The sequence below is a fragment of the Microcaecilia unicolor genome, chromosome 6, assembly GCF_901765095.1.
Source record: "Microcaecilia unicolor chromosome 6, aMicUni1.1, whole genome shotgun sequence".
Lineage (NCBI taxonomy): Eukaryota > Metazoa > Chordata > Amphibia > Gymnophiona > Siphonopidae > Microcaecilia > Microcaecilia unicolor.
Window position 1 is genome coordinate 88,099,342 of NC_044036.1, and position 22,781 is coordinate 88,122,122.

At 42.4% G+C, this 22,781-nt stretch overlaps 1 protein-coding gene across 1 annotated transcript in view; it reads left to right on the forward strand.

Moving 5' to 3' along the window:
- Positions 1-22,781, forward strand: part of PAPPA2 (pappalysin 2) — a 440,672-nt gene that overhangs the window by 316,518 nt on the left and 101,373 nt on the right. The window contains 2 exon segments of the mRNA XM_030206931.1: positions 7,669-7,837; positions 13,756-13,888. Of these exon segments, the coding sequence (XP_030062791.1) occupies positions 7,669-7,837; positions 13,756-13,888 (302 nt within the window).

Genomic DNA, 22,781 nt, shown 5'->3' on the forward strand with positions numbered 1-22,781 from the left:
TGAAATTTAATACAGATTTGTCGATTCACAGAAATCAGCAATATATCTGCTTGATGTGAATTTATACAAATCAGTGTACTCACTCAATATGTGATGTAGATTGTCAAGTAGTTGTTAAAGGTTTGATGAACCCATGAAAATTCTTGCAGGCTTTGTGAAATTAATTCATAAACATTGTTATAAAGTTGTAACTGAGTGGGAGGTAAATTTCTGAAATGTTCAAGTTAATTACTTCATGAATGTTTAAAAAAAAACACACACACATAAGGGAGGAGGGAATCTTGAATGGATTTGTTTGTTCTAACCCCTGATTGAATTAGTTTAAAACATGTTTGGTGGTTCTTCCACACTGAGTCTCAGAGGAAACATTGCAAGATTTTCTAACTTGTAAAATATGGGAAGGTATTGAATTCTGCAGCCCCATTCTGAAGAAGAAGTGACAAGCCAGTCAGACTGTTTGAGGAGAACATATGGAAAGGATTCATAACACCACCCTTCTTGGTTTGTGTCAAGTTGGGACATTTGTCACAATGGGTATAGGCAACATCATGAGAAAGGAGGTATCAGCCAGCTCCAGACCTATAACATTCCAGTGTATTCATCTTCTGTTACAGCATGGGTTCTCAAACCAAATATTAGGACACACCTAACCAGTCAGGTCTTCAGGATACCCATAATGAATACCAAACGAAGCAGATATGTATGTGGAAAACAATATTTAATGGATACAAGTCAATAAAAACTAGCAAGCCCGACACGGCTTGTGTCGGGCTTGCTAATTTTTATTGACTTGTATCCATTAAATTTCGTTTGGTTTCCATCTTGGAGTTTGCAGATCGATTACCCTGCTGTTTTCTTGGACTACCCATAATGAATATACACAAGATAGATTTGCATTCAGTGGAAGCAGTGCATGTTAGTTTATCTCATGCATATTTGTTGTGGGTATCCTGAAAACCTGATTGCCTAAGTGTGTCCTAAGGACCGAGTTGAGAACCCCTGCTATAGGGAAAGTCACAGCAATATGTTTGACAAGTTGCCTTCACTTTTGCTGGAGATGATAAAATATTCTTGTTTTCTAATTTCTAATAAAATGGAGGTCATTTACTAACAGTGTGTGTGTGAATGCTGTTAATGTGCATTGTTTACTGCAGGGTTCATTGCATAAAATGAGCACTGTGGTAAATAACGCATGTTTATGGTGTTTGCATATGCTCTTAGTAAATGACCCCCAATGTGAATTCCTAGGACCATTAATGCATTGGAGCTGAAGGCAGAGAACCAGAACTAGACTGTAATATCCATCAGATATGGAATTAAGTGAATTTTTGAGTGATCTGAAGAATCCAACTGCTGTGAATGATGTTTAGTAAAGTAGAATACAGGGCCACCGAGAGACTGAACTGGGATCACGGCCGCCACCCCCTGGATCGCTGCAGCCCCCCCCCCCCCCAAGATCGCTGCTGCAATTGAAATACCTTGTTGGCTAGATCCCGAGGCCGCACCAGCAGTATGGATTCTTGTGGCACTCCGCAGTGCAGCGCCCAAGGTAATGATGTGCTGTTATTGAACAGAACCGATTGTTGTCTGACAGATTTATTTATTTATTTGTTGCATTTGTACCCACATTTCCCCACCTATTTGCAGGCTCAATGTGGCTTACATAGTACCGTCAAAGGCATTTGCCCAGTTGGTGGATAATAAATACAAAGTTGTATAGTGATCGTATGAGGTATAAGTGGAGGGTCAGAATGGATGAAGATTGCGTGTTGTCCTGTTCAATCATAGTCATGCAGTGTTGGTAGGTGAAGAGGGTTACATGGGGTCGTTGGGGTAGGCCTTTTTGAAGAGGTTGGTTTTTAGTGATTTCCTGAAGTTCAAGTGGTTGTGGATTGTTTTCACAGCTTTTGGGAGCCCATTCCATAGTTGTGCGCTTATGTAGGAGAAGCCGGATGCGTAAGTTGTTTTGTATTTCAGTCCTTTGCAATTTGGGTAGTGTAGGTTTAGGTAGGATCTTGATGATCTGACTTTCTTTCTTATTGGTAAGTCTATGAGGTCTGTCATGTATTCTGGAACTACGCCGTATATGATTTTATGGACTAAGGTGCAGATTTTGAAGATGATCCATTCTTTGATTGGGAGCCAATGCAACTTTTCTTGGATAGGATTTGAACCAAGTAAATACTGTGCCACTGATACATGTTTCTGCCAGACTTGTAAACATGATATTATGATCCATGGTGTCGAAGGCTGCCGAGAAATTGAGCAACACTAGTATCAAGGCATATCTCCTGTCATGGTTTCTGTGCAGATCGTCAAGAAGGGACTGTTCCATACCCAGGTCTGAAGCCAGATTGACATGGATCTAGCCAGTTACTTTCAATTAGCCAGTTGTTGAGTTGACTGCAGACTGTCCGTTCTATAAGTTTTGCCAGGAAAGGAATGTTAAAGACTGGTTGGTAGTTTTCATGCTTGCCTTGATCCAGTGAGCTCTTGTTCAGTAAGGGGAGCACCACAGCTCTTTTTATTGTTGATGGCAGCTGCCCTTTCTTAAGAGAGGAGTTAATAATTTTAGTGGCCCCTTCAGTGAGGCCTGTGCTCATTGTACAGTCTTTACTGGGCAGGGATTGAGAGGACAGGTTGTAGGCCATAGACCTTTCAAGATATTTTCAAGATCTTCCTCTGTGACCTTGTTGAATGAGTCCCAGATGACTGTGCATGGTGGGGAAGAGGGAGTATTCTCTTCATTAGCTGGTAGAAGCTTTGATGGGATGGTCTGTAAGTCCTGATGGAGACCATTAATTGTGTTGGCAAAATAAGTGGCAAGATCATTGCTGGTTAGTTGTAACTGGGAAGGCTGGTTCTGTTGTGGGATTTATAGTAGGGCGTTAATAGCTGCTTGGTTGAATTTCCAGCTTGTTCTATATGTTGAGAAAAGTACTGATTTTGTCTATTGTTTTTTGTTACATTTATACCCTATGCTTTCCCACTCATGGCAGGCTCAATGTGGCTTATACAGGGCAATGGAGGGTTAAGTGACTTGCCCAGAGTTACAAGGAGCTGCCTGTGCCTGAAGTGGGAATTGAACTCAGTTCCTCAGGACCAAAGTCCACCACCCTAACCACTAGGCCACTCCTCCACTATATCAGCATGGCCTGGCAGTAAATTGTCATGTGTTTCTTACCATTTAAAGTTGACATCCTTGATTCTTAAGGATCCTTATAGTTATAAGTTTGCAAAAACATGCGAAAGGAAATAGTTCATACACATGATGATTCAAGGTTGCTGCCACAGATTTTCCAAACACTTGATGCTGGGTCCCAAATAATATATTGGGGATGAAATCCGAACACACTTAATGACCAAAGTCAATCAATGCACTCCTGTCCTTGACACAGATCTGGTTTCGCTAAACACTTCATCAGGAAAAAAGGCTATCCTGAGGGAGTTGCGTCTGAATTAATCTCCCATACCTTTTTTTCCTGAAGAAGCGTTTAGCAAAACCAGGATATGGACATCTAACACTGTAGTATGTCCATATAGCAAGGGGGTGTGGTCAGGTCATGTTCTGGGTGGGACTAGGGAGAGCCCAAAATATGAACGACCAACTCCAATCACAGAAAGGGAAGGGAGATGTAAGACAAAAAAGATGGATGTCCAGGTTACAGAAAGGTTCTCTAATTGAGCAGCTGTCCATTGAATGGCGATAAAGGAAGTCACGGGAGGTTTTTTTCCTTTCTCTGAAGTGCTCACAATAAAAAAAAAGATATTACAAAAAAGCTACAGTGGGACTTGAACCAGCAACCTCTGGATCTGCTGTCTGACTTTTAGTTGGCTGCTTTAACAGTTAGACTACTCCTCCAGAGGAGTTAGTTGCGTGGCCATTTTATAATATGAATGTTCCTCTGCTGGCCCCGCCTATGTCCCTTGTTTTGCCCCATTCATAATTTAGACATTTCATTTTGTAAAATGGATGTATATGTGGAACATTTCCAGTACATGGATGTCCATCTCACATGTATTTTAGAACAGGCTCTATCTGAGATGGATGTCCATCTGTGACTTGCTGACTGGAACTTCCACATTCTGAGTTGGACCACCTTTCTAAAATTCCCCTCTTTGGCACCTATTGTCTTCATAACATACTAGCAAAGTGACAGAAATCAATTTTCACTGTAAACCTGGGCAAGTTATTTGGCCTTCCAATGCCTCAGATAGAGAGTAAGGTCTCTATTTACTAAACTTCAGCAAAATAGTTTGTTGTGCTATTTTACCAGGAAAAGCATAATGCAGTAAAACTTTTTTTTGCATTGTATTCAAGAATATTGCATGTTCCCAGCTACAGCAGTGTGAAATAACAGGTCCCAAGTTGGGTCTATTATCTTTTAAAGGGATTTATCTACAATGGCAACACAGCTGTCCCTTCACCCCTAATTCCAGCTCCCCAGCTCCCTAGTTCCCTTTCAAAAACAACCCACTGATCCCCAACCCCTAATCCCCTCTCACCATTATCTCCTGGACCCCAAACCCTAATCCCTTTTCTAAGATAGCCCCCATCCTCTTTTAAATAATATTACCCAGATCCCAATCCCCTTTTCAAAATAACGTCCCAATACCAACTCTCTCCCAATCTTGAGTCTTGAGGTGTCATCTTTTAGTGAATAACGTAGCAAGCAAGGTTTAATAGAAGCTGCACTATTACTTTTGCCTGATAATGAACTATTTTTCAAGTATTTGCCTACTTCACATCTCATTATTATTTAACGTGTTGCTGTAACAAAAATCATAATAAGCTGCATTATTGATAAATAACGCATGCTATTGCAAATTAACATGCAGCAATTGGTAAATAATGCACAGTTTTGCTATAACATAGCTCAGTAAATAGGGCTGTTAAATTCGTAGGCCCTCTAGGGACAGAGAAATACTGTATCTGCATGAAACTTGCCTTGAACTAATACTGAAAATGTGTGAATTAAGTCCAAATTAAAAAAAAAAGAAAGAAAGAAACAGTAAGAGACTTGAGGGCTGTACTGTATGGAGTTTGTTCTGTAGTGCTGTAACTGGAGGGCAGCTGGTCCTGCAGGCGACTGACTGACTGAAGTGCACTGTTATTAGTTAGTTGATTGTATTAATCACTGTGGTCACTTTCTGGCTGTCCATGAGAAAACCACACAGACAGAGCTTCAGTAAATGTGTGAAGCTCTGGATGCAATTAAAGAAGGTGTCATCCAAAATGAAAGCTTTCATCATATTGGCTTATTTTCTGATACCACAAACCCTTTTGTAATCTAGAGACCCAGCAGAGAAAGCCAACTGGAGGTTTGTCCTTAAATTCCTTCTGTCCAGTTCTATAATGGGCTGTGAAATAGCTTCATTTTCTCCCTCTACACCAGACCTGATTTCAGAATTCTGTGTTTCACAAGTCAGCGAAGGTAGAATAACAAAAGTGTAAATTTTATGTTCTGAAGATCTTGTAGGTTAAAGGTCCTCAGCCTGCTTGGGCTGCAGACAAACCTGGTTCTCAGGATATTCACAATGAATATTCATTAGATGTATCTGCATGCAGTTGGTACAACATCCACATTAATTTGCATATTTTGGCTACTTTGAAAACCAATTAGTTTGTGGCACTTGAGGAAGCCTAAGAAATCCCTGCGCTAAGGGGGTCTCTTACAAAGGCATGCTAGCATTTTTAGCGCACCCTAGTACTTAGCTTGGAGGAGTGGCCTAGTGGTTAGAGCACCAGTCTCAAACTCCAGAGATGGTCGGTTCAAATCCCACTGCTGCTCTGTGTGAGCTTTGGCAAGTCATTTAACCCTCCATTGCCTCAGATACAAGCTTAGATTGTGAGTCCTTCTGGGACAGATAAATACCCAGTATACCTGAATGTAACTTATCTGGAGCTGCTACTGAAAAGGTGTGAGCAAAATCTAAATAAACAAATTAGCATGCATTAAATGCTAGAGATGCCCATAGGAATATATGGGTGTCTCTAACATTTGGCATACACTTATTTTTAGTGCGCGCTAAAAATGCTAGCGTGCCTTTGTAAAAGGGGCCTAAATGCCCAGAAGCTCTGTGGTTGCCAGTAGAGACATGAGTTTCCTTCAAAGTGTGCATATTAGTACTTAAGATCCTTCATGAGTTTGCTGTTTTGTATCATACCTAAAATTGTCTAAGGTAGGCTCTGTAACATAAAGCGACTTATGACATTCTGGAAGCCCTTCTATAAAATACTGTATCAATATTTTATTGGGTGTAATCAAATTATTCTGCAGAATGAGTAGAACTCCCTTCCCTAGGAATCGTGAAAGCAGCTTCTGCAGAACCTCAAGCCCCAATGACTCAGAAAGGAGAAGCTGGATTTAAACTCAGATTTCCTTAACAGCAGTAGGAGTATGTAGGCAGAAAATATATTTTCATTTTGTTTTGATTTTCATTGATGTAATTCCCTGTCTGTTTTCATTTTCATTGATGTCATTCCCTGTCATTTTGTAATTGTGCAAAAGTTTTAGTTCACTAAGGTCACTTTTCATAAATGTGTTTTCTACCTTGATGCGCATTGCCCGGTAAGAATTAGGGGTCTGTTATGAGTGTAAATTCTAATTATTGACAATTAGTGCTCAATATTACTTGTTAAGTGACTTAGCTTTTCGCTTCAGACAGGGGTCTGGCTGTCAAATGTCCATTCAAGTGACTCCCAACTCCTGACGGGGACCCGTTTCGCCCACCGGCTTTATCAAGGGAGGAGTCCAGGCGCTTTGACAGTCTCGTTCTGTGTTTTCACAGCAGGACCCACAGCTGTGGTTTTGTTGAGAATATTTTTTTGAATCACATTGAATGGTTAGGTGTAAATTTCAGAAAAACACACAAAAATATTTACATGCATATGGGATCACACAGATGCGGAGAGAGCAATCCACCAAGGTGGATAAACACTAACTCCCACGAGGATATAACAATGTAAAAGGAAGTGGGTAGTGGACCAATGACTCCAGGGAAACGGGATACAAGTCTACAAGAATATCACTTTATTCAATGACTCGACACAGTACTGTGTTTCGGCCACAGGACTGCCTCAGGAGTATTAAATGATCCCTGGTGTTCGCAATGAGTCTTGAAGTTGATTGGTCTTGAAAAAGACCTTTGTAAACCTGCTGTGTCTTAGCGTTGCTATGTGATATATAGAACTCATTGCGAACACCAGGGATCATTTAAGACTCCTGAGGCAGACCTGTGGCCGAAACACAGTACTGTGTCGAGTCATTGAATAAAGTGATATCCTTGTAGACTTGTATCCCGTTTCCCTGGAGTCATTGGTCCACTACCCACTTCCTTTTACACTATCACACAGATGCGACAATCAAATAAGAAACAGGAGGGTTTTTTTGGTCGGCGATGAGCCTAGCCTGTAGTGTGCCTTGAGACATATTGATGACTGAGTTTGTCCTGGCACCTGGGCATTTTGAGACCTTTTCCTCCTAAAACCTTTTCAAAATGAACAAAAGATATAAATAAATTAATAGCAAAAGATGAAAAGAATTTGGGTCTTTCAACATAAGAAGTGTAATTATTTGCAGTCAATTGTTGTTAATGCATGTTTGTAAACAGGGCCCTTAGTTTGTTGGATACATTTTGACAACATCCCTCAATGACATTTTGCAGGAAGCTCCTGAAGATTCAATGCCTGCAGAGTGGAGACTGGGAGGAAGGCAGCTGTGTCCCTATTACATGTGAACCTCCTCACCCTGTCTTTGAAGGAATGTACAACTGCAGCCAGGGATTCAAGCTGGACAGCCAGTGCACACTCAACTGCAGCCCTGAGAGTGAAAGGGTATAAACCTGTCTTGCACTTTATGAAACTCATATATATTTTTGTCCATGTTTCTTTAGTAGCTTTTAAATAATAGGTAATGAATAACAGTTGGCTATCCACAGTTAGTGACTTTTTTAAACATCCATCGCATTTGGATAAAATCTGGAAATTCAGTGTCAGCATCCAGATAGTGGCTAGAGCTGAATATTTGGGTATTTTATTTATTAGGATTTATTTACCACCTTTTTGAAGGAATTCACTCAAGGCGGTATACAGTAAGAATAGATCAAACATGAGCAGTAGGCAATTAGAGCAGTAAAAATATTCGAACAACAATACAAAGTATGGCATGGTATTCTACTTGCAATGACAACACAATATGCACTAGAACATTAAAATTGGTAGTGAAGGGTAAGGCAAAGTTGTAACATAGATGAGTAAGAAAGTAGGAAGAATTAGAAAGTAAGGTGATTGATTTGAAGAAAGTTGCACGTGAAGTCAGAGAGATAGTTAAATATTATTTCAGCTAGGGTAGGAGTGGATAAACATGTCCCGCTGCAGTATGTGCAGCCCGAGTCAATCCTTGTGTGTGTGAGTGAGATTAACAAGTTAGTTACGTCTTTCACTAAAGGCTTGGTTGAAGAGCCAAGCTTTCACCTGCTTCCTGAAGTACAGATAGTCTTGTGTTAAGCGGAGTCTTTCAGGCAATGCATTCCACAGTGTGGGGGCTACTCCGGAGAAGGCTCGCTTACGGGTATCACATCGTGTAATGTCTTTTGGAAAGGGTGTAGTTAGTGAAAGTCCTTGGGAGGACCTTAGTGTCCTTGGCAGTGTGTGGAGGATCATCCTATTCTTCAGATACTCGGGGCCATTTCCTTTCAGGGCCTTGAAGATCAGACATAGAGTTTTAAATTTAGCCCTGTATTGTACTGGCAGCCAATGAAGTTTTTGCAAAAATGGTGTGATGTGGTCACGTCACTTGCAACCTTCTATGAGTCTTGCTGCTGCATTCTGAATCAACTGGAGCTGGTGCAGGCCCTTTGTAGTCAGACCATTGTATAGTGCATTGCAGTAATCTAGTCTTGATGTTACCATGGCATGCACAACTGGGATAAGATTTACCTTCTCGATGTATCCCAGTCAGCGACACTTGTCTGGATAGAAGACTGAGTGGTCCTTTTACAAAGAGGTGGTAGGGCTACCGCATATGTAGCATGCACCAAATTGACACTACCACCTGGGTAGCACGCCCACCCAGTGGTAATTTCAAAGTTGGCTCGCGCTGTCACATGCAATGCGTGAGCCCACCAGATCAATGGGTGGCGGTAAGGACTCAGGCAGTAAATAGCCGCACACTACTTTTAATTTTAGTGCATGGCCATTTACTGCCCCCATTTTAAAAAAAACCTTTTTTTTCCCAGCTGTGGTAAAAAAATGGCCCAGCGTATTCCAAAAACATGCGCCCATACCACCGCAGGCCACTTTTTGTGGCGGCTTAGTAAAAGGACCCCTGAATAAGTGTTGCTGAGTATGGATCCATTCAATCCCAACACGTCAAGCTTTCTATCACTCTCTACCAGCTTTCATTGTGGATCATATTTCACCTTAGATACCTAGGGCCCGATATTCAGCCTGCTGTGGTAACTGCTTTCAGCCATAGGCTGAACTAATTCCAAATATTCAATGCATGGAGCTGTGCATGCCCCCGGCATTGAGTATCTGGGTATGACTACCAACTCAGAAGTTAACCGGGCACCAGCCAATATTTCAGACCAGTGCTCGGTTAATTCAGTGCGTAAAGTTAGGACAGCTGTTCGGAAAGCCCATAATACCTGAATTGCCATGAGCCAGTGGTATCCCCTTTCAGTTTCACTTTCAGGAGAGAGGGAGGGGGACAACAACCACTGGGGGTTTAAGGAGGTGTCATATTTTAAACCCTCCAGTGGACAGCTGCTCAATCAGAGCACCATTTTTGTACCCTGGACGAGCCTGAACCAGATCTATATAAGGGCATCCTTCTTTTTAGACATGGACATTTCTTCCCCTTTGGTAATTGCTCTTAGATGTCCAGATTTCAGGATCTCCCTATTTCTGCCCAAAACACACACACACAACACACCCTGTTGCTCTTTTGATGTACTGCAGTGCTGAACGTCCCTTTTCTGCCGTTGCAAACTCAGTACTTGGACATTTCAAGCACATTGACGTTCATTTGGGTGTTTTGAGATGTCAATATGCTTTGAAAATAAGCACCACAGGCTCCTACAATAATTTATAATAGCACATAAATGATCTTGCACAAATTACACCAGCTCTGAGACAGGTGTAAACTTCTGTGTGCACTCTGTGTGCATGGGTATACTTTATAAAGCACTCTGACATAACAACTTCACCCCTGCACTACCTATAATATAGAGAATGTCTATGCCAGATTTCATCAACGTAGGTGGTATCTTTCTCTATAACTTTTAAGGGGCCCTTTTACTAAGCTGTGTGGAGGGGCATAATCGAATGGGACCGGCCATCTATATGGGTGGCCATCTCTAAGGCCGGCCCCAGAAAGTGCCATACACGACCGTATTTCGATAATACGGTCGGGGCCGGCCAAATCTCAACATTTGGGCCGGCGTTAGAGATGGCCGGCATTAGAGATTGCCGCCATTGGATTTGCTGATAATGGAAAGTAATGGCGGCTATCTGAAACCCGGCCAAATCCAATGCATTTGGTCATGGGAGGAGCCAGCATTTATAGTGCAGTGGTCCCCCTCACATGCCAGGACACCAACCGGGCACCCTAGGGGGCACAGCAGTGGACTTTACAAATTACTCCTAGGTACTGTACATAGCTCCCTTACCTTGGGTGCTGAACCCCCCAAAACCCACTACCCACAACTGTACACCACTACCATAGCCCTTAAAGGGTAAAGGGGGGGCACCTACATGTGGGTATAGTGGGTTTGTGGTGGGTTTTGGAGGGCTCCCAGTTACCACCACAAGTGTAACAGGTAGGGGGGATGGGCCTGGGTCCGCCTGCCTGAAGTGCACTGCAGTACCCACTAAAACGTGCTCCAGGGACCTGCATAGTGCTGTGATGGAGCTGGGTATGACATTTGAGGCTGACACAAAAGTGTTTAATTTTTTTTTTTTTTGGTGGGATGGGGGTTGGTGACCAGTGGGGGAGTAAGGGGAGGTCATCCCCAATTCCCTCCGGTGGTCATCTGGTCAGTTGGGGCACTTTTTATGCTTGGTCCTAAAAATAACTGGACTAAGTGAAGCCGGCCAAGTGCTCATCAGAGCCGGCCTTCTTTTTTCCATTATCGGCCAAAGCCGGCCATCTCATAACCGCGCCCTGTCCCGCCTTCTGTACCCTGCCGAAACACCCTCTTTAACTTTGGCCGGCCCTGCGACGGAAAGCAGTTGAAGCCAGCCAAAATTGGCTTTCGATTATACCTATTTGGCCGGGTTTAGGAAATGGCTGGCCATCTCCCAATTTGTGTCGGAAGATGGCCGGCCTTCTCCTTCAAAAATAAGCAGGATAGGTGCCTGGTTACCATGTGGTCTTTGTGGTAATTTTAATTTTGGTGCGTATCCACTATGTGCGTGTGAAAAAATATTTTTTATTTTCTGACGCGGCAGCTACACACATCAAGTGGCATTTAACATGCGTAGACCATTACCGCCTGGGTTATCGCGTGATACCTTACCACAAGGTCAGTGGCTTGTGGTAAGAGCCAAAATGGATGCACAGCAATTTTCATTTTACTGCACATCCATTTTTAGCAAAAATTTTTAAAAGGCATTTTTTGTAGGTGCGCAGAAAAATAATTCTGCTCACTCCCAAAACACTCGTCTACACTACCGCAGGCCATTTTTCAGTGCACCTTAGTAAAAGGACCCCTAAATGCATAAAACCCCACAAAATGTTATGACCATTTTATGTATGTAAACCATGCTTTACACTTGAAAAATGCTTTATAAAATTATCCCTGTATTGTATTGAAATCTATCTATCTATCTATCTATCTAGATATAGATAGATAGATAGATAGATAGATAGATAGATAGATAGATGTATTTAGATTTGGGCTGTGCATTCATTAGCATGCATCTGGTTCATTTGCACACCTTAAAAAAAGTAGGGCATGCAAAATCTATTTGACATGCATTGACTTATGAATTAGCATTCCTAAAAGCTGATTCATGCATGTGAAAAAGTTCAAATGTGCATTAAAATCTATTAACAAAAAAAGTTTGAAACAAACCAAAAATATCTGGAATTTTTTTTTTTTTTTTTTTGGGGGGGGGGGGGGGGGGGGGGATCGTCTGAAATGCCCCAAAATGAACAGAATTTTTTTCATGCACATCACTACGTGAATATGGAGCTTCAGATTTAATATCCACACACAATCTTTTCCTTACCTGCTGGCAAAACATAAGCATTAATCTCTTTCATTGGTTAGATTTATAGCATCTTATTTTTGCATATGTAATCTTAGTGAATCCTGTACAAACGTGGCAGATGCAAGGATCTGAGATCTTTGGCAATAAAATACTACATTGCACCAAATCTTTCACCCATAGATGAGAACATCTTACAGTTAATAGTGCTGCTTGCCAACTTTTGATCTCAAAACCATTACGCTATATTTCATGGTTCTCACATTTAATAAAAAAACTGGTTAAAGAGATGGCATTCTACTATCATAATATGACTTTGTAGAAATAGGATACCATGCATATTTGGAAAATCTCACTTATCCCCCTGTTTACTAAACTGCGCAAGTGGCTGGCGGTGCGCTAATGCCAACACAGCCCATACTTTAAAGGTATTTATATGCAAACTAATCTTTTTCAGAGATGGGGAAGTGGTAGAACTAGAGGTCTTAAGTTGAGGTTGCAGGATGAAAGACTTAGGAGCAACATCAGGAAATACTTTTTCACAGAAAGGTCAGTGGATGCCTGGAATGCCCTCGTGGGGAGGTTGTTAAGATAAAAAAATGGTATAAGAATTCAAGAATGCTTAAGATAAATACAGAGGAACACTATACAGAAAAAGGATGGAATCCAATGAAAGCAAAACTTAAATGACCTCATAACTGAGGTGAGCTTTAAAGGCAGCTTCAGAGGTTGGGACATAAGTCCAATGCTGAGCAGAATTCTATGGTTGGAGTCCCATAAATGGCAAAAACAGATCAGGATCAAGGCTGGAGTGGGCTTTGATGACAACTCCATTATCTGTCGACATTTATTTTCCCATCCTCATTTTCTGGATCTATAATACAGTACCATTTCTGTATCATGAGCTTTAAACAGAACCCCCCTCCCCCCAAATACCTATGTTTCCCTGTGTCATTATATGATAGTAGGGTGACCCGGGCAATCATAGATAGTTTTCAGAAGTTCCTTACTTCTAAAAAAAAAGAGAGACCGATCATTCTGTTAGTACTCTAAATCAGCGCTTCCCAACCCTCTTCCAGAGGCAAATCTAGCCAGCTGGGTTTTCAGGATTACCACAATGAATAGGCATGAGATAAACTGGTATACAACAGGTCTGCAACATAAGCAAATGTAATCCTTGCCTCGTCATTGTGATAATCTTGAAAACCTGACTGGCTAAGGAGAGGGACTGGGAAGCACTGCTCTAGATAAGCAGAGTCTCCTTAAACGTGAAGGATGTCAGTTTTAGTTCCCGCTCACAAATAGCCAGCAATTGATGTCCCTGGTTCACAATGGATCAGACACATACAATACTTCATAACCAAGTGATTTTCATCCTCATGCCACTCTGCACTCACTATGTGAAGGATTTATGTAAAAGGTCTGCCAAGGAAAAAGGGCCAATGTACAATACTATCATGCAGACAGAACCCATAGCTGTACTTTCCCTTTCCTGGCTGTCAAGATTCATGGTAATAATGCTAGGTCTTCGATTGCAGGTTCCTATCATTTGTACCAAGGACGGCGTGTGGACGGAGAAGTTTAAACTCTGTGATAATCTCCAAGGAGAGTGCCCACCACCTGAAGAACTCAATGAAGTGGAGTACAAGTGCGATGAGGGATATGGAATTGGTAAGATAAAAGAATCTTACAACAGAGAGACCATTTTATTCTGAAGCCCCCTGATGAATTATCTTACTGGTGAATTCTTGTAAAGTGAAACCCAAACCTTTGTAAGTACACAATGATCTCTAGAATATTCTGCTAGTGGCACGTATAAGGAAAATATTTCCAGCCTTCATCAGATGTCATGATTCAGACCATAGAAGCCATGAAGCTCTTCAAAGGTGCAATGGAGGAAGTGATTTCAAGAAGGGTCATCCTGAGTTTTGTCATCTCACTAAAGAATATCCTAGAGGAAAAGGTTAGAGGATTTTCTGAACCAAAAGGGATTGGCATCAGAAGTGTTGATGCTGGTGGTCTCCTTACATGTGGATGTGCAAAGCAGGTTGAAACCTGCCACACCAAGAAGGATGCTTAAATGCTAGTGCCCCTGTACTACCTACAGGTAAAAGGGAGCACCACAGTCTAGTGCAGCACACTGGTTTTCTGGAGAATAAACTGGTGATTAAGGTGGAAGAAACAAAGTGCCAGAGATACAGAGACAATGGGGAAATTGCAGGAGTAAAAGACTGTGCTGGTAATAAGAGCAGAAACATGTCGGCTGGCATTTTCACCCCAGCTTTTATCTGTTAAACCCCCATAGGCATTACAAGAGCAACCTTGTTGACACAGGCAATAATTCCACCATTAAGTGGCAGAGACTGGCCTCAGTCTCCTGAAACTAAGCCCCCACATGAGCTTCTGTAATTAAAAAAAAATACCTTGCAAAAAGCTCATTAAGGTCATGATGACAGACTCTTTGGCATACTATGCACAGAAGTATGCAGCCTAGCCAAAGTTATCCAGCATTTCCTTGTATGACCACTAACCAGCATGCCCAGTGAAAGGATATTCTTAGTTGCAGGGGATATTGTGAGTTCACATCATACACAGCTAGCACCAGACTTGGTGGGAAAGCTGGTGTTCTTAAAGGCAGCTTGTTTTCCCTCAGTATTCATGCAACACTTATAGAATTGTACAATGAGGTTTAGATTTCCTCATCTTTAATGATTATGTGCAGAATTTGTGTCATAATGTTCAGGTTGATACTCAAAGCAATTTGACCAGCCAGAAATGGCTCCTGGCCAGTTCAATCACCTGTACGGGGCTAACTGGTTGTTTTCAGTGTCACTTAACTAGTTAGTGCTGCTGAAAATGTCTGGTTAGTACCTAATCCAAAACCGACTATCTTGGGGACATTCTGGAGTGGAGTTGGCACTTGGTTGGTTAAGTGCCGATATTCAGCACTTAATCAACCAAGGTTACCACATAAATAGGAGTGCATAAAATCAGTCCTGTCCTTAAGCAGTGCCCTATAGCCGATTAAGGAGATCTTTTACAAAGGCATGGCAGTGTTTTTAATGTGTGCTAATCATTAGTGTGTGCTAAATGCTACAGTCACCCATAGGAGTATATGGGCATCTCTAGCGTTTAGCACATGCTTATTTTTAGTGTGTGCTAAAACGCTAGTGCGCCTTTGTAAAAGGACTCCTAAGTGCTGAATATCATATTAACCAGCTCCACAAAACCAGAAATTCAATGTCAAAGCCAAAGTCCTGCATTGGATTTTTGGGCATAACATGGACAGCAGGCAGCATAATGTTGATGCTGCCAACTGAATATCAACCCAGTGATGTTTTTGTTATATCAAGAATTTTTGAGTATTTTTATAATATTTTATTACATACTAGTAAAAAAGGCCCGTTTCTGACACAAATGAAACGGGCGCTAGCAAGGTTTTCCTCAGAGTGTATATGTTTGAGAGTGTGTGTGTGTGAGAATGAGTGTGTGACAGAGAGAGAGTGAGACTGGGTGCGAGTGTGTCTGTGAGAGAGTGTGTGTGATTTTCCTCTCTCCCATGCCCCCCCCCCCCCAGCCACCCAGCGATTCTCCTCTCTCCCCTGCCCCACCTTCCAGCCACCCAGCGATTCTCCTCTGTCCCCTGCCCCCCCTCCAGCCACCCAGACATTCTCTTCGCTCCTCTGATTACCTCAGTCAAAGCGGCCGCATCATTGAAAGCCCTGCCCATCTCCAGCCTTCCCTTTGAGTTATTTCCCTCAGAGTTCCGCCCTCTGGCTGGATTCTGTAGTGTTCCGTTCGTAACATCTCCTGACGTCAGCCAGCCTCCAGCGTTCCCTTCCCTCTCACTGTTCTGCCCTCTGACGTCATTACGTTTTGACGCGAGGGCGGGGCAGTGAGGGGGAATGGAACGCTGGAGGCTGGCTGATGTCAGGAGATGGCTATGAACGCAGGTAGACACATTGGAACGTTGCCGGAGCAAATTATTATATAGATATGTGATTGTACTTTTATTGTTTCATCTTATGCATGTGAAATTTGTGACCTGCCTAGATCCATGGATAGAGATGTAGATTTTATAAATATTAATATAAATATAGCACCAGGAGGATGACTGATTGCACAGCTCCACTAAATCCACTAGAGCAATGCATGCCCACATGAACAGGGCTTCTAAAATAAGTTAATATTTCTAGCCAATTTGTGTGCTCAACCACTCCAGTGCTTATGTGGTTATTTTAAAAATATAGGAAGAAAAGACCTCAAAGCCCCTAGTGCTCAGTGCTAATGCACAGATTACCCCTAGGAGCCCTTTTATAACAGCGTGTTAGGCTCTAAGCACATACAGCGTGTCAAAATGAGCCTACCACCAGGCTACTGCGCCCCCTGGCAGTAATTTCAGATTTGCCATGCCTCCATAATGCTTGGATGATTTATTTAGTTATTTCCAGCCATGCGTGGCCTTTCTGATGGTAATCGGCAGTTGACGTGGGCTGACCGGTCACCGCGCGTATAGTGCATGAGCTCTTACCGCTAGATCAATGGGTGGCATTAAGAAGAATGGGTAGCATTAAGGGCTTAGGCCAGTTTTAGGCACATGCTGGTTTCAGTTTTATCGCATGCCCTTTTCTTGCCCCATTAAAACAAAGCCCTTTTTTGCAGACGTGGTAAAAACTGGCCCAGTGCACACCCAAAACATGGGCCTACATTGCCACAGGTTACTGTTTTGCGCGGCTTAGTAAAAGGGCCCCTAAATGGGCAGGTGCTTCATTATAGGTCAGAAAAACCTCCTTATTTTCAAATTGTGTTCTAGTCACACTTGCATCTTTTTTGTTTTTCTGATTTTGCATTTAAAATAATAAATTGCATGTAAGGCACTTAACTTAGTTCCAGCACTCCCAATGGAGGCCCGTTTCACTCTCCGGCTTTTTCAAGAGAGTTGCAATATCCAATGTGCCAGCATGCCATCTGAAAAGCAAAATAAATTGTAAAAACCACAAAAAGAACAAGAACCAAAACGGAGCTTGGAAAATATTTTACTTGTCATTCTTCTACTGACATCCCTTTAGCATATTTCCTCCAAAATGGTGCCCAAGATTTAACTGAATGCTAGTTCCTGAACAGCCAATCACAACATGTCAAGCCAACTATGGAGGCTTAGAGGGGAAAAATTTTTTCTCAAAAACCCACCCCACTCCATGGCCGTATTCAAACCATTAGGTTCCATAGTATGTAAACAGTAAATCCACCGCTATTCCCGTTGTGTCAGTAGACAATCTAAATTCCCTCCATGAGGACAGAACTGTAGCTGATCAAGTACAAAACACTGTAACTTAATGTATTTATATCCAGCCCTCATACAATACGATACCAACGGGGCTCCAGCTTTCTGCTTATATTCAATCATCCCAGTATGCAATTTTCTCATGGTCTTTCCCACGTAAAACGTGGGCATTTCAGTACATAGAATACATTTTCAGACTCACAGGTTATAGTAGATGTCATGTAGTAAGTTTTTGAATCGACTGGATTAATAAACTGTACATTCCAATGTAATGGTACAAGAACTACAATGTCCAAATTTTAAATGGCCCTTCACCTATCTGCAGCTCCTTGTGACTCTGGGTAAGTCACTTAACCCTCCTTTGCTCCTGTTGCAAAATAAGTACCTAAATATATGTAAAACGCTTTGAATGTAGTTGCAAAAACCTCAGAAAGGCGATATATCAAGTCCCATTTCCCTTTCAGACACTTCTGTCCCCAAGGAAGGTAAATCAGCTGGACAAAGCAAGTCTTTTAAATTGCGCCTTCTAGAGAAGGCTATCCGTAAACGATGTCGTTGAAACAAGGGATGTGTCTGCATAATATCCCGTGGAGGGGCATAATCGAATGGGGACGACCATCTCTAAGGGATGTTCCGGTGAAGGGGCGGGGAAACCCGTATTATCGAAACAAGATGGGCGTCCATCTTTCGTTTCAATAATACAGTCGAGAAAGCCCAAATCTCAACATTTAGGTTGACCTTAGAGATGGTCGTCCCCAGTTTTTGGCGATAATGGAAACCGAGAACACCCATCTCAAAAATGACCAAATCTAAGTCATTTGGTCGTGGAAGGAGCCAGCATTCGTAGTGCACTGGTCCCCCTGACATAGTAACATAGTAAATGACTGCAGAAAAAGACCTGCATGGTCCATCCAGTCTGCCCAACAAGATAAACTCATATGTGCTACTTTTTGTGTATACCTTACCTTGATTTGTACCTGTCCTTTTCAGGGCACAGACCGTGTAAGGCTGCCCAGCACTATCCCCGCCTCCCAACCACCAGTCCTGCCTCCCACCACACAGACCGTATAAGTCTGCCCAGCACTATCCCCGCCTCCCGCCACCGGCTCTGCCACCCACTCTCGGCTAAGCTCCTTAGGATCCATTCCTTCTGAACAGGATTCCTTTATGTTTATCCCACTCGTGCTTGAATTCTGTTACCGTTCCAAGCATCCACTACTCTCTCCGTGAAAAAATACTTCCTGACATTTTTCTTGAGTCTGCCCCCCCTTCAATCTCATTTCATGTCCTCTCGTTCAACCTCCTTCGCATCTCCGGAAAAGGTTCGTTTGCGGATTAATACTTTTCAAATATTTGAACGTCTGTATCATATCACCCCTGTTTCTCCTTTCTTCCAGAGTATACATGTTCAGGTCATCAAGTCTCTCCTCATACTTCTTGTAACGCAAATCCCTTATCATTCTCGTAGCTTTTCTTTGCACCGCTTCAATTCTTTTTACATCCTTCGCAAGGTACGGCCTCCAAAACTGAACACAATACTCTAGGTGGGGCCTCACCAACGACTTATACAGGGGCATCAACACCCCCTTTCTTCTGCTAGTCACACCTCTCTCTATACAGCCTAACAACTTTCTAGCTACGGCCACCGCCTTGTCACACTGTTTCGTCGCCTTCAGATTCTCAGATATTATCACCCCAAGATCCCTCTCCCTGTCCGTTCCTATCAGACTCTCCCTGCCTAACACATATGTCTCCCGAGGATTTCTATTCCCTAAGTGCATCACTTTGCATTTCTTCGCATTGAATTTTAATTGCCAAACCTTAGACCATTCTTCTAGCTTCCTCAGATCCTTTTTCATGTTTTCCACTCCCTCCAGGGTGTCCACTCTGTTACAGATCTTAGTATCATCCGCAAATAGGCAAACTTTACCTTCTAACCCTTCGGTAATGTCACTCACAAATATATTGAACAGAATCGGTCCCAGCACCGATCCTTGAGGCACACCACTAGTCACCTTTCCCTCCTCTGAGCGAATTCCATTCACCACCACCCTCTGGCTTCTGTCCGTCAACCAGTTCCTAATCCAGTTCACCACTTCGGGTCCTATCTTCAGCCCATCCAGTTTATTTAAGAGCCTCCTGTGGGGAACCGTGTCAAAAGCTTTGCTGAAATCTAAGTAGATTACGTCTATAGCTCGTCCCTAATTCAATTCTCCTGTCACCCAATCAAAGAATTCAATGAGATTCGTTTGACACAATTTCCCTTTGGTAAAACCATGTTGTCTCGGTTCTTGCAACTTATTGCATGCCAGAACACTAACCGGGCACCCTAGGGGGCACTGCAGTGGACTAACTGATGCACTAACTGAATGGAAAAAGGCATGCAGTGGTCACTAACCACCTCCTACCCCGAAAAAAACAACTTAAAAAACTTTTGTATTTTTTTTAGAGTATAGGTGAAGAATGTCCTTTGCTATGCCTCTGCAACGGCAGTTGAGGACGTCCTTTGCTATTTATTTATTTAGATTTTGCTCACACCTATTTCAGTAGTAGCTCAAGGTGAGTTACATTCAGGTACACTAGATATTTCTATGCCTCCGTCCCTGCAATGGCAGTTGAGGATGTCCTTTGATATGCCCCTGCGGCAGTCCCTGCAATGGCAGTTGAGGATGTCCTTTGATATGCCTCTGTCCCTGTGGCAGTTGAAGATGTCCTTCGCCATGGCAGTTGAGGATGTCCTTTGATATGCGTCTGTCCCTGTGACAGCAGTTGAAGATGTCCTCCAAAATGTGGATGTTTGTGAGAAGGACATCCATCCCTGGATGTTTCTGTGAGAAGGATGTACATGCCTGCTATGTCTCTGACATCCCCTTTATTTATTTGGATTTTGGATCACACGTAGCAACCACTAGGCCACTCCTTCACTTCCTTGCAATTTGGCCATCCCTGTGGGAGGGCAGTTCAGGATGTGCACTCCACTGACACACACATATCTCCTCCCCCACAGGGACCTGCATACTGCCCCCCCCCCCCCCCCACAGGGATGGCCAAATTTCAAGGGAGGGGAGTGGTGTGGTGTGGTGTGGTATGGTGTGGTATGGTGGAGTGGCCTAGTGGTTAGAGCACTGGTCTTGCAAACCAGAGATGGCTGGTTCAAATCCCACTGTAACTACCTATGATCCAAAGTCTAAATAAATAAAGGGGTTGTCAGAGGCATAGCAGGCATGGACATCCTTCTCACAAACATCCACATTCTGGATATCTTCAACTGCCATCACAGGGATGGAGGCATAAAATAGTAGATGATGGCAGAAAAAGACCTGCACGGTTCATCCAGTCTGTCCAAGAAATTAAATTCATATGTGCTACTTTTTTATTTGTACTGTCCTCTTCAGGGCACAGACCGTATAAGTCTGTCCAGCCCTATCCCCACCTCCCAACCACCAACCCCGCCTCCCACCACCAGCTCTGGCACAGACCGTATAAGTCTGCCCAGCACTATCCCCACTGCCCAACCACCAGCCCCGGCACAGACCGTATAAGTCTGCCCAGCACTAGTCCCGCCTCTCAACCACCAGCCCCGGCACAGACCATATAAGTCTGCCCAGCACTAGCCCCACCTCCCAACCACCAGCTCTGCCACCCATTCTAGGCTAACATCCTCAACTGCCATCACAGAGGCATAGAAATATCCAGTATACTTGAATGTAACACCTTGAGCTACTACTGAAAAAGGTATGAGCAAAATCTAAATAAATAAATAGCAAAGAACATCCTCAACTGCAGGGACAGAGGCATAGTGAAGGAGGTCCTTCATCCATACTCTAAAAAGACAAAAGTTTTTAAAGTTTTTTTTCAGAGTGGGATGTAGTTAGTGACCACTGGGGGAGTCAGGGGAGGTCATCCCCGATTCCCTCCGGTAGCCATCTGGTCATTTAGGGCACATTTTTGTGGCTTGGTCGTAAAAAAAAGGACCAAGTAAAGTCGGCCAAGTGTTCATCAGGGACGCCCTTCTTTTTTCCATTATCGCTTGAGGACACCCATCTGTTAGGCACGCCCCAGTCCTGCCTTTGCTACGCCTCCGACACCCCCTGGGAACTATGGTCATCCCCCCGACGGGAAGCAGTTGGGGGTCGCCCAAAATCGGCTTTCAATTATGGCGATTTGGGCGACCCTAAGAGAAGGACACCCTTCTCCCGATTTGTGTCGAAAGATGGGCGCCCTTCTCTTTCGAAAAGAAGCCTGTAAATAGGAAAGTCAAAATGTCATAAAAACATTACCGATATTTCAGAGGCTAGTCTTTGAAATAATATGTTTTCTGTCAAAAAGCACATTATGGAGGTAATTCTATATGGAGCAGACTGGATCTAGGTAACATATGTGTGCATAAATGTTGGTAATCTAAACATTCTTGTGCATATGTGAACACATATGCAAATGAATGACCATAACCCAGCAATGCACATGTTTATCTTTGATGGTGCATATTTTGCAGGTGGGTATTTAAATGGGTAGAGTCTGGGTGGATGTAAAAACAGAAGAAACAAGTCTCCGCAGGAATATAGAACGTAAAACAAAACTGCGAAGATGATGCAAATAATGGATGACGTTCCAGATAAAACTCAATGTGTATTGAATGATGAACAAGACTCGACACAGCTGTGTTTTGGCCTACAAGGCCTGCATCAGGAGTCTATTTTCAAAAACAACATATGGAAACATATAAAAAAGCAATAAATAACATAGAAGTATAATTAAAAATAACACTATGAGTAGATTATGAATATATTTTGACACAGCAAGTAATGGTGTTTAATGAAATATATATTCTCAAAAAGGAAGGATATTTTAAGACAATTTGTTGAATTAATAGTGTCACGAAGGATATCAATATTTTCTGAAAGAGATATGTATTGCATCCAAAGCTAGAAGTCTTTATATAACTACATCTTGTTGTCATAATCTTTTTGATAAATTATAATTAAAATCTTTTTTAAAATAGAAAAATAATGTAAAAGTATGCATATTATTACCTCTTGTATCCAATAAATCCACTTGTGATATATAATAAAGAATATGTATACATATATCAATTAAAAATGAGTAACCAGCTATATGTACATACTTCTAAAAACATCCTCTAAGAAATGTGGAAATTCCCTGACATTCAAGCAAGTGATTAGTTCCAAAGCGTTTAATACTACGTGTCTAAAAATTGAAGTAGAAATGGTGTATGAAAATGGGAAGTGACCTACATCCAAACGAGAGACTAATCTTAAA